Below are 12,582 nucleotides of genomic sequence, written 5' to 3'. Positions count from 1 at the left end.
CTGCGGGCGAAATGAAGGTAGGGATTTGTAAATAGATAATACAAATGCTGCTTTGTAAATGTTGAAAATGTTTATCATTATCCTATCTCTATATTAATATGACCATGCTGGTTTCTATGGTTCATTCGCGTATGTTGTTGCCAGTTTAAAGGGGATGTAATCTAATGGCTGTTTCCAAGCACTTTTAGGCTGAAATAAAGCCTTTTTTAATTTACATTACAAATGCCTAGTGTGTCTATTTTAATTGCGGATTGTAAAAATAGATACAGTGGTGCGGGCCAAATATGTCATAAAAGTGGACCCGCGGGTTGGAAAAAATGCCGACCCCGCACATTACTACATCCTGCCACAAAATGTATGGTTTCTCTTTAGTGTATAACTCATTCATTTAACAAATGTAACATTGGGCGAATCAAAGTTATTTGAAATATTTGAACTTTTTTAAGTAACGCAATAGTTACTTTCCCTGGTAATTAGTTACTTTTATAATGATGTAACACAGTTACTAACTGTTACTATTTTTGAGAAGTAACTAGTAACTATAACTAATTACTTTTTTAAAGAAACGTTGACAACACTGACTAATACGCACTTACACACCAAAGGAAATGTAAAATCGTGAATCAGGCGATAGGTGCTCTTTAAAGCTGAAAACGACTTATTACAGAAACATAAAAGCAAATATTTGCCAATTTTCCCCAATTTTTGTTTGAACTGGCAGATTTTCATTACATGCAACAACATTTTTCCAAATTGAATTAGCCAGAAATGAAACATGTACCTTTACAGTGGCCAGTTATAAAGAAATATAGTTAAATATATGTGCTCTTGTTGGTTTTCCATGACATGGTGCATTTTATGTTTAAATGACAGCAAGAATCTTGGTTTTAAAGGGGACAGTCCACAAGACTTTTTTAAGACGTAAATTAAATCTTTGTTGTCCCCAGAGTACATTTGTGAAGTTTTAGCACAAAATACCATATAGAAAATGCATTGTAGCATGTCAAAATAGGCACTTTATGGGTGTGAGAAAATAAATAAAAAATAAATCCAATTTAAATCCAAATGAGCTGGTGCTCGCAGCAGTCTCAAGAGCTGGAGTGCTGCAGACAGTATCACAGACAGCCACAACACAGCAGGAGATTTTTCCAGAGCAAGTTAGTAGCAGTTTGTTCAGCTTTATATATTTAAACCAGTTTAAAACGTCAATCATCTGTTCTATACATACTAAATACATGTTTATCAGCAGATAGGGAACATTGTGGGATAAAAATAAAGACTTCTAGGTCTCATGCTGCCTTCAAGTGCTTGTGTTTTAATCAGAAACAATGATTGTCAGCATGTTACAATAAAATACACTTCCACAAACAACATGTTTATTGTGTATGATTAAAGTGAATACATTCGCGTTGTTCTGTCAGTCTCTCTTGTGACTACTCGTATTCATTTGAAACTTCAGAGAAACAGATAAAACGACATATGCTTATTGTATAAACGAATACGCGTTGTTCTCTTACTCTGTCTCGTGCAGTGCATTAATTCTCATATTAATTTTAAACTTCAGAGAAACATATTCATTTAAACAACATATTTAAGGTTGAAAGTGAACACAGTCGCGTTGCTCTCTCTCTTTCACTCTCTCTCTCTTGCACTAAGGTAATCCTCATCTTTTACCTTTAGAAAGACAATTAAAACTAAAAGTTATATAAGATTATACTGTATGTGTTTGAGGGAATACAGACGCTTGGAGCTTTGAGTCATTCTTTATCTCTGTCTCTCGACTAAATGGTGACGTTGTGGTTGAATAGTGCAGCATTATTATAATAAGATCCCCTTACTATGTCATGCTGAATGACCTATTTTTTCACATGCTTGCAGACTTACCAAAACAAAGTTACAGGGTTGCTATTTTTAATATTTTCTAGGGTTGATAGAAGCACTGGGGACCCGATTATACCCAATTATATATTAAAAGTCAGATTTTTATGGAATGTCCCCTTTAAATTATCTACCACATGCTGAACACATAGTGGATCACAAATGTTGGTATTAATATTGAATGGCATATTCTATTCCTGATTACTTTTCTAATATTGTTTAAATCTTATGTATTGTCTTCATAAGTAGAAATGAGTCTTAAATGGTCTCCATATCAGGGTTTTATCAACATTATTATCAAGAATGTTGTGAAACAGCAAATTTCCACTGTTTGTGTTTTGTATAAGGCCACCTGTTAAATCTGCGTCAACATTTCAATAATCCAATACCAAAGAAAAATAAATCAATACGATTTTCAAAATATGGGTATTGGTCTTTTGTGGTGGAATAAAGGGATCAAATATAACTAGATGGTATATTTGGAAAAGTAGGTGAAATCAGGGGAAGTTTTTTAAGCAAGGGGATAAGGCAAAATATCCCAGTGCTAGTTATTTTCTAAAATTAATCATGCACCAGTGGCAGGAGATTGATCAAACCATAGCTAATCAGCTAATTAACTCAAAACACCTGCAAAGGCCTTTAAATGGTCTCTCAGTCTAGTTCTGTAGGCTGCACAATCATGGGGAAGACTGCTGACTTGACAGTTGTCCAAAAGACGACCATTGACACCTTCCACAAGGAGGGCAAGACACAAAATGTTATTGGCTGTTCAGAGAGCTCTGTGTCCAAGCACATTAATAGAGAGACGAAGGGAAGGAAAAGATGTGGTGGAAAAAAAGTGTACAAGCAATAGGGATAACCCCACCCTGGAGAGGATTGTGAAACAAAACCCTTTAAAAAATGTGGGGGAGATTCACAAAGAGTGGACTGCAGCTGGAGTCAGTGCTTCCAGAACCACTACGCACAGATGTATGCAAGACATGGGTTTCAGCTGTCGCATTCCTTGTGTCAAGTCACTCTTGAACAACAGACAGCATCAGAAACGTATCGGACTGGACTGCTACTAAGTGGTCCAAAGTTATGTTCTCCGATGATAGTAAAATTTGCATTTCCTTTGAAAATCAGGGTCCCAGAGTCTGGAGGAAGAGAGGAGAGGCACACAATCCACGTTGCTTGAGTGTAAAGTTTCCACATTCAGTGATGGTTTGGGGTACCATTTCATCTGCTGGTGTTGGTCCACTGTGTTTTCTGAGGTCCAAGGTCAACGCAGCTGTATACCAGAAAGTTTTAGAGCACTTCATGCTTTCTGCTGCTGACCAACTTTACCTATAGAAAATCTATGGGGTATTGTAAAGAGGAAGATGCGATTTGCCAGACCCAACAATGCAGAAGAGCTGAAGGCCACTATCAGAGCTCTCGTAACACCTGAGCAGTGCCACAGACTGATCGAATCCATGCCACGCCACATTGATGCAGTAATTTAGGCAAAAGGAGCCCCAACTAAGTCTTCGTATTGGTCTTAGGTAATATTCAAATTTTCTGAATTTGGGATTTTCCTTAGTTGTCAGTTATAATCATCAAAATTAAAAGAAATATACATTTGAAATGTATCAGTCTGTGTGTAATGAATGAATATAATATACACATTTTACTTTTAGAAAGGAATTAGTGAAATAAATATATTTTTTTGATAATATTCTAATTATATGACCAGCACCTGTAGACAGCCCTACATTTATGGCAGATGCACGATTTAAAGATGTTTCTACTTACAGACATAATCCACACGATAATTTCTAAAGTGACCTCAAAGTTTGTAAAGATAAACAGTTACTCTATGAAATAGTCATTTTAAGCACCACAGGCGAGTCCCTGCTTTAGTTTTAAAGCAAGCAAAAGAAATGAGGGGTTTACATTGACACACACACTAATATTAGGTCCTCTGCTTGTGTTGTTAGTAAACACTAACTAGAACTGTCTCTGATATTTTAGAGCGATTGATGAAATAAGATCACGCAACTTTCATGCGCTTTCAATATTAAACAAATGAAAGAGGCGGAGAGTTATATCAATAAAAGCCTAAAGATCACGCTGAACACTGTGGGTTCACGCTAGAAGTCATTTCCAATAGAAAAACATTGTGCTCATTACATTTCATTAAATCAATAGGCGGAGAGTAGGAGGTTTTTTGTGGCTGCTCGAATGCGTTTACGACTAGATCTGAATGTACATCTGAATAAACTTGCAAGCAATTGGTCTGTATCTTGAGAGCGTAATGCCAAAATGTATGAAATCTTTACATACTGACTACAGGACAGGCAGAGGAAGCATGATGAGTTTCATCAACTTCTGTTAATGGAGGCACTATACAGAAAACCTCTGACTCGCAGTTCAACACCATAAGAACTATCCAGTTTATTCACAGCAAATGTTCTAAATCAGAAACATTTCCCTATTTTTCGGAATCTGCATGGACCCCAGTAATCACTACCGCACTATGACAGCCACCACACTTACTGTTTTACATTGATTTGAGTCACTATAATAAACCCCTGGAACACTTAAAACCATACTGTGATGACGCAGACTCTCCTGAGCGAGTGAAAGGTCAGTTCTTGAATTTACTCGGCTGATGCTGACAAACTGGTCCACTGAGCTCAGCAGGCCACCTCCTAGATGACCAATGAGAAGTCTGACCATTCAACAAATCACAGACATTTGCTGTCTCTAAGTGTGATAGGCACAGACTGTAGGAGTTCTCGTAGATCATTACAGATGATATGGTTATACTGTAAAGGGCCGTTCACATTTTAACGTTAACTACAACGATAACTCTATTAACGTTCACATCACCGGACGATGACGACAACCTAATGCTTATTTGCACTCATTTGCCTTTAATGGAATTAACTAATATTGGATATTTCTTCTAATAAAAACTTTTGCAATAGTTTACATGTCACTGAATAAGTTAATATGCTGTTCTTGTTGCATTTGCACAGCAGGAAACCAGCAGATGATCTAGAAAATCGCTGCTAACTGTATATGTTGAAAATTTATATTCTAATTTGATTTCATTTTATTTTTATAGTGTTTAAACTGTTGATTTTTTTTATTCTGAACAATTCCAGTTTGTACTGTCAGGTTGCTTTTAAAACATTTGATAAAACTACATTTTTATTTTAAATTTCATTATTTATTTAAAAAAAAGACAAAATATGTTTGCAGTTACATATTAACGAGGACATAGTCATGTATATTTACTAAAAACAAGTGTAACACAAAAACCTATCTTGTACTGTTGTGTTACTTTTGACCCGCCACCTGTGTGTTACTTTCGTCCCAGCTGACAGGGTCAAAAGTAACAATGTGCTCCCTATGTTCGAAGTGAAATTATACTGAAGTTGTTTTATATTTGTTCAAAATTCCACCTGGTATTGATAGACCACACTTGTGAGTTACTGACCACAGCAAAAATATATCTCTGTCTATAACATTAGCTTTTAAAATTAAGTTTTTCTGTAAAATAGTACTTTCGCCCCTGCTCTCCCCTAGTGTTCCAGCAGTAAGGAATAGTGAAGCTGAATAAAGGAGAGAGTGATTGTGTGATGGTACTGCTCATTAACAGAGTAATGAAAGGAGGGTCTAAATGAGATTAAAGGTACTGTATGCTGCTGCAAAGCCAGTGGCACGCACCAATGACTTACAGTACACATGTCATCCAGTACACAATCAGTTGCAATGACTTATAGTTTGTAAAGACATTTTTTTAATCAACCACACGACTAATCTTAAATGAGTTTATCAAATCATTAATTACTTACCCCAAGTTTTTTTTTTACTTCCTTTCGTCAGCTAAACACAAAGCAAAGTAATTGGTGTGTGTATAAAAAATATAAATTTATAAAATGTAAATATTAACTGGTTACAAATTAAATTCCATATTGATTACAAAATATCGCTACTCACTTATAAACCGTTTAGCACCTACATATTTAACAGAACATCTAATCCATCATGCCCCTTAACTCTTTCCCTGGCAGTTTATAAAAAATATTTTTATGATTTTCACAAAAGTTTAATGCCTTCCAGAACATTTGCTTCTTTAAATATATCAAATGAAAGAACAAACAAAAACAAACTGTTTCATCCTATGCATTTTTGTAAAGAACTTTTGTTAAAAATCAGATTCAGAGGGATGATAAAATTTTAATTTTTGTATCAGTAAATGTTTTAGTGTTTTATAAGGCGAGTAAGAGTACCACCTAGTGGATAATAAGTGTATTCTACATTGTGTCCTTTTGTAAAGCTGTAAACGGCACTATACAAATAAATATGAATGTAATTAAATTCATTTTAAAGCTAAAGAAATGTACACATTTAATTTCTCTTCAGAATTTGCATTACGTTATGATGGCTGTATGTTCTTTTTGATTCATCAATATTTTAAGTGCCTTTCCCCTGCTTTGCCCCGGATATACAAAGATCGACTTAATATATAAAAACCTTTGTGTTTAGCTGATGAAAGAAAGTCGTATACATCACAGATGGTATGACGGTGAGAAATGTTTTTCATTTTTGGGCTGACTTTTCCTGTTTATTCACATCCAGCAATAGTACAAATTAGTTTTGGTTTAGCAAGCACCATTACATTCAGACATATCAGTCATAATGGGTCTCTAGCAGTAACTGCAGAACTTGAACTTTGAACTGCCCCAGCAGATATAGAAGTACAATAAAGCCATAAAACAGAATTCAATAAAATGCATAATAAATAATAGGAACGGTTATGCTACAATTTCTTTTGTGCAAATGTATTAAGCCCAGTCTAAACGTATAGGAGCACGAAAACCTAAAATTAGGATGTGACCAAAGTAAACTCGGAAAGCCTTCATTAGTTCTCACCTCTGTAATCTACCGATGGTTTGGAGGAACTGAGGATCTTGGGAATCGACATGCCCATGTCCAGCTCGGTTAGTGTTAGCTCATTCATGAAGTATGGGAGCTGTAAAAATCAAATGTCAAAGTTCACGGGTTACCATTTTACATTAAACATATTCGGTTAGAATGACTAGCGTTATCGTACATAACCGTGCTCACCCTAATCTTACTCAGCTTCTTCTGAATCTTTTTGGACACCATGTCTGCCCAGTATTTCTCTCCAAGAAAGTCCCAAAAGATGCGACCCAAGAGAGCATTGACCCAAGCCTCAGACTCCTGCCCACCACTGGCTGGAAACTATATGACAAATTCAAGATCTTCAGGCATAATTCTTGACAAACATTAAGCAACACACTTTGAGCAATAGCTAAAGTAATCCTTTTGAGTCATCTAACCCTTTGCTTCCTGTCATCATCTTCCTCATGTTGTTACACGTAAAAAAAATGTTTTGCTACAATGCTCAAGCTAGTTTTTTTTTTAAAGCGTGCACTGTGAATGTCAAGCGTTGTAAATGCAACTATTGTTGCAGTAATATTGCTATATCTATTACACATATTGTTTACATCCAATCCTTAATGCACAGCAATTCATAAGTTTACATAACCTTAATTATTGCGGTGTGAACGGCATTACTATTTTTTTCAGCGTGTAGTACAAGCTGTATGTAGTCGAAAAGACACTAAAACTACTCTGATGCTCTGACTTGTGATAAACCTCTTAACATCATTTTCTTAAAAATCTTGAGAAGTGTGGATGTTGTGTTCTTGACCTTCTTAACTGTTCCTGGACTGCTTCCAGCGCTTTGTACAGGGCTTGTGACAGGGCTTACTGTAGACTGACTAACATATTTGGCCATGTAGATGTTGTATTCTAAAACTTTTTGTTTGACACTGGCACCAAGATCCTTTTGTCTGGGGTGAGACTGGATCCCTTCATCCAAACTTCCTCGACTACATCTGCGGCTGTAAGACAAACCTGCAGACAAAACAAGTTAAGTTCTCTTTACTTGTTAAATATATGTTTTTATTCATACTGTCGCATTAGAAAATTTTTTGGTTACACTTTACTTGAAGGGGTGTCCATAAGACTCACCTGACACATTCATAGTCATGACATGACACGTGCTATGAACATGAAGGAGATTTTATGCACGTTTATGACAACGTTAATGCAAAGATTGACAATAAACCAATACATTATAACTTGTCATAACTACTTGAAATTACCAAGACAACATTACTGACCACTTTTTACCAGTGATACTAATTGAATTTGTCATTAAAATGTCATTAAGTGTACATAGTTTTATACCATCATGAATATTCTTCAGTTTATAATTTTTTTTAAGTTTCCTCTATGTGTTTAACAAATAAAATCAATCATTTAATAATGTTAATCTTTATCTTTTATGTCAGTTTAGGACCCTCTGTGTGAGGAGGAACAGTTTTTTATGTATTGTGCAGATACATAAAGTTAAAGTTTAATATTTTGAATTGTCTGTTGCAAAATTATTTGGCATATTATTACACTTAATGACATTTAAAGGGGTCATATTATGAGATTTTTAAGGTCTAAAATAAATATTTGGTGTCCCCAGAGTGTGTAAGTGAAGTTTTAGCTCAAAATACCCCACAGATAATTAAATATAGTACAGATTAAGGGGCGATATTATAGTTATTCGCCTTGCTACCTACTTCACAAAACAGGCTAAATCTGAACGATCAAATTTTTCACACCCTTGCAGAAAATGGCTTACCCAAACAAAGTTACTGGGTTGATCTTTATTACATTTTCTAGGTTGATAGAAGCACTGGTGACCCAATCATAGCACTTAAACATGGAAAAATGATTTTCACGCTATGACCCCTTTAAATGACAGTTTAATGTTATGTTTACCCATAAAGTTAGGTAGTTTCTTAAGTTATAAGCGAATAATTATTCTGATATGTCATGTTTATGACAGATTTAAGACAAGTTATGATGTACTGGTTTATGTCAAGTTGTAATAACAAAGAGTAACAATGAATGTTACATTTGCATAAAAAAATACATAATTGTACAAATGACACTTATTGACAGTTGTCATAATTGTGCATAAAATCTCCTTCATGTTCATGACACGTGTCACGCCATGACCCTGAAAGTGTCATGACAGTCCCATGAACACCACTTTAAGTAAAGTGTTACTCATTTTTTACATTAGTTAGAAAATCATTTGACTTCATCTACAAATCAGTGTAGAAGCCATATTTCATTTGACGCAATCAACAATGCCACCAGTATGTAAATGTGACTAAAATCAACAGGCTTTATGCCCAGCTGCACTACTTCCTGAACTTCAGCCAGCTCCTTGTTTCCTGTCTGCCATTATTGGACAAACTGATTAATCCAGGGGTGTCTGATTATTATTGTTGTGACTACTGAGGTCAGGCACACCTGGATTAATCAGTTTGTCCAATAACGGCAGACAGGAAACAAGGAGCTGGCTGAAGTTCAGGAAGTAGTGCACCTGGGCATAAAGCCTATTACTATCACACGTTTTGAATTGAATGAAAAGCTTCACACTTACTTATAGGCAGGCCTGAGGACTTAATGACTTCTGACTTGAGTTTAGATGCAAACAGCATCCTTCTAAACCACTCCTCTTTGTCTCTTCCTGTCCTCCCGAAGAGGTAGAGTACAGGCTCTGTGTACGCTTTCTTTGGTTCTTCACTAGTGCAGAGTCCCTCAGTCCTGTCTCCTGCAGCAGAGGTCTTCTCCTCCATCACCTCAGTCTTATCTCCATGGGCTTTAGACATGAAGTCATCCTGTCGGGCCAGTTCAACGCAAATGGGATACTTCTTATTCCACACACGCTTCCTGGCAAGTCCTTGAGGCACCAGGTATATCTAGAATACAAAACCATACCTCAAAAAAAGCACCAAAACCTGACAACACATTTTTTTTTCATTATATATATATATCCTTTATAGTCCTGCCCATCAGCTGCTATAAGATGGACTGAAAACTGAAAAACGACAACTCCCCCTTCCGCCTGGTTATTTGAAATATTTGAACTTTTTTAAGTAATGCAATAGTTACTTTGCCTGGTAATTAGTTACTTTTATAATGATGTAACACAGTTACTAACTAAGTTACTAATTTTAAGAAGTAACTAGTAACTATAACTAATTACTTTTTAAAGTAACGTTGCCAACACTGCATTCTCCTGAATAAAGATATCACACCTCTTATAATGTGTAAGTATGCTAACACCACCATAGATCTAATTACAAACCTAACGTTACATATTTACAAACACACGTGCATACCTGTTTTTTAAAATAAGATTATTCTACATAAATCTTAAACTAGGACTCGTTATGTTCTTTAAAATACTGTGTATATAGTTTAGCTTTATTTGTGTTTGCTGCGTAAAGTTTACTATTCCTTATTGATCTGATATTGTCTCGTCGTGAGATTGCTTGTGTGCACCCAACATAAACTTCAAGAGTAAGGGGCTAATCACACCGAACGCGATTTAAACGCTTGGAAACGCAAAGCGTTTTTTATATTGCTAGGCAACCACCGAGTCAGCTGTCTTGTCAATCAAATATTGAAGCGTGAGCACTCTTTTGCTGTTAACTGTCATATTACCAGAAACTTTAAAAAGAGGGCGCTTGCTCTGACCTTGTTTGAGGGTGAGAGGTGCACAAACACGCAGGAGAGAATGAGCGAGTGGAGTCCGGTTCTTCAATGCAACTGTAAACTTCCCATGCCATAACGTAATGCCCGCCTCTCCCCTCATTCGATTGGACAATGGAAAGACGCGAATGACGTCGGCTGCTTTTCCGCTCTCAGCACTCCTTCAAAAACGTGTGCTGCGACCGGCGGCAAAAACCGCGTGCAAATGCTCCCTGCCCATAGAATATCATTCAAAAAAGGCGCCTGCAACTGCCATAAACGCTTTTGGTGTGATTGGCCCCTAACACTGCGGATGGAGCAAACATCTCTATCTTCTCATCTTGGCTTTCACTGTGCAAACAGCCTTTTTGCAGCTGTACATTTAATTCATACAGTGTGCTGTGTTTTATTTGTATTTATTGCTAATCTTATATCATAGTTTCATAAATAATATATTTATATTTATTCCAGAGGCCTGAAAAGTAAAACAATACGAGTACGATCTTCTACCTCAACTGATCACTTGTTTGGAAAGTATGTGTCATGTTCTGAATAAAAAGTTTTAAACGATAATTAACTGTCTGGTTTTTACCAATTTCATTCAGCAGCAAAAATGCTATTTAAAAAAAATCCACTAATATAGGAAGATTAGTGTGGTCAACTGCTATTATGTGCCTAATGTGTGCCTTGTTAACGTGTTTAACACTCCCACAGCAATCTTAAAGCTTTTAAACCCATTACTTTTGACCCATTAATTTTTACCTAGCACTGTTAAAACAACTGAAAGAAGATGAGTGTTTATGCTCAATGGTGGGGTAAGAGTCAAGATGGTGGAGTGCACAGTGAAATTTGTTCAAGCTCTGATAGATTAGTGGGATAACGTCCTAAAAATTGAGAACTCTGACAGAATAAACATACTAGTAGCGTGGAAAGATCTTTCAACGCAAGTTGCGTTAAAAATTAACTGACCATGACTACAACCTGGTCGTGCTCACGGAACCACACGTGATGAGGAAGAAGTGGAAGCAATAAAGGAAAAATCTGCCAAAGTTCAACATGAGCACACAACATTACCAAGTCTGAACCGCAAAAAAGACAAAGAAGAAAAATAAAAGTAAACAGACAGAGGGAGTTACTGTACCAACCAAGCAATTTATGATGCTTAGACTCTTACTAAAAGACTTGATGAGCAAGATAAACAGCTGAAATTTATAGAATACAAAATACACAAGCAATTAAAGAAAACAAAGAGGAAAAATTGCTTCTTTCGTGTATATTAACATTTTAAACAATGATTAACATATCAACAAGTAAAATAAAATAAAATCAACAAGTAAAACAAAAAGGTTTTGAGTAGACTATATCAAAAAAGCAGATATTCAGTTGTTTTATCTATTGTGGTAGCCCTTGCTTACGAAAAGGTTGGAGACCCCTGCTCTAGAGTTTACACACCAAGACTTCTGATCTTCAAAAGGAAATAGGGCATAGGGATGATCACTTCGGATTGGAATTCGAGCCAAAGTGTGATCATGAGCAGTTGTGTATTACGCAAAACTTGTGTGTCATTTTAAATATTTGCACACTGCTGCTACTTTGCTTTGTAGTGCTGTGAGAGTGGCTTAGCACTGACGGGAGAGTCCAAGTGCCTTTTATTTCCGTTTTATATTTCCTGATGTATTTATCTTTCTGTTGAAAACCGATAATGCCGGCTGACTTTTTTGTTGGCCTTAATTTCGATGCTTCACTAGTACAAACACTATGAAAACAGACCAGGTAAAATATAAACAACATATGTGCTCTTTAAACAGATTAAAACCAAGTAAAAAACATTCTACAAAGACATGTTGTCTGGGACCTACCTTACTGTTGGTGAGGTCATAGATTTTCTGGCTAACATAGGTGACATCAGGTTTGGGCTCGTTGAAAGTTGCTCGACGGGGGATATTGCGGTTCGGTTTGGACAGTCGCAGAACGGAACCCTCCAGGCGCACATACACAGAGTGAGTGTGTGTGGCGTGATACGTCTCTGGGTCATAGCAGTAGATCTCATTCATCCAGCCCTTGTAGATAAAGTCACATTTAACAACAGAACATATGCCT

At 36.2% G+C, this 12,582-nt stretch overlaps 1 protein-coding gene across 3 annotated transcripts in view; it reads right to left on the bottom strand.

Moving 5' to 3' along the window:
• Positions 1-12,582, bottom strand: part of tex2 (testis expressed 2) — a 43,969-nt gene that overhangs the window by 13,303 nt on the left and 18,084 nt on the right. For all 3 annotated transcript variants that reach the window (XM_055183388.2, XM_055183403.2, XM_055183396.2), the window contains exons 3-7: positions 12,342-12,542; positions 9,389-9,707; positions 7,589-7,794; positions 6,979-7,116; positions 6,784-6,883 (exon numbers count right to left, since the gene is read on the bottom strand). In XM_055183388.2, coding sequence (XP_055039363.2) covers positions 6,784-6,883; positions 6,979-7,116; positions 7,589-7,794; positions 9,389-9,707; positions 12,342-12,542 — 964 coding nt within the window. The remainder of the gene's footprint in view (positions 1-6,783; positions 6,884-6,978; positions 7,117-7,588; positions 7,795-9,388; positions 9,708-12,341; positions 12,543-12,582) is intronic.

Source organism: Misgurnus anguillicaudatus, chromosome 19 (genome assembly GCF_027580225.2).
Source record: "Misgurnus anguillicaudatus chromosome 19, ASM2758022v2, whole genome shotgun sequence".
Lineage (NCBI taxonomy): Eukaryota > Metazoa > Chordata > Actinopteri > Cypriniformes > Cobitidae > Misgurnus > Misgurnus anguillicaudatus.
This window is presented reverse-complemented; position numbering and strand designations above follow the sequence as displayed.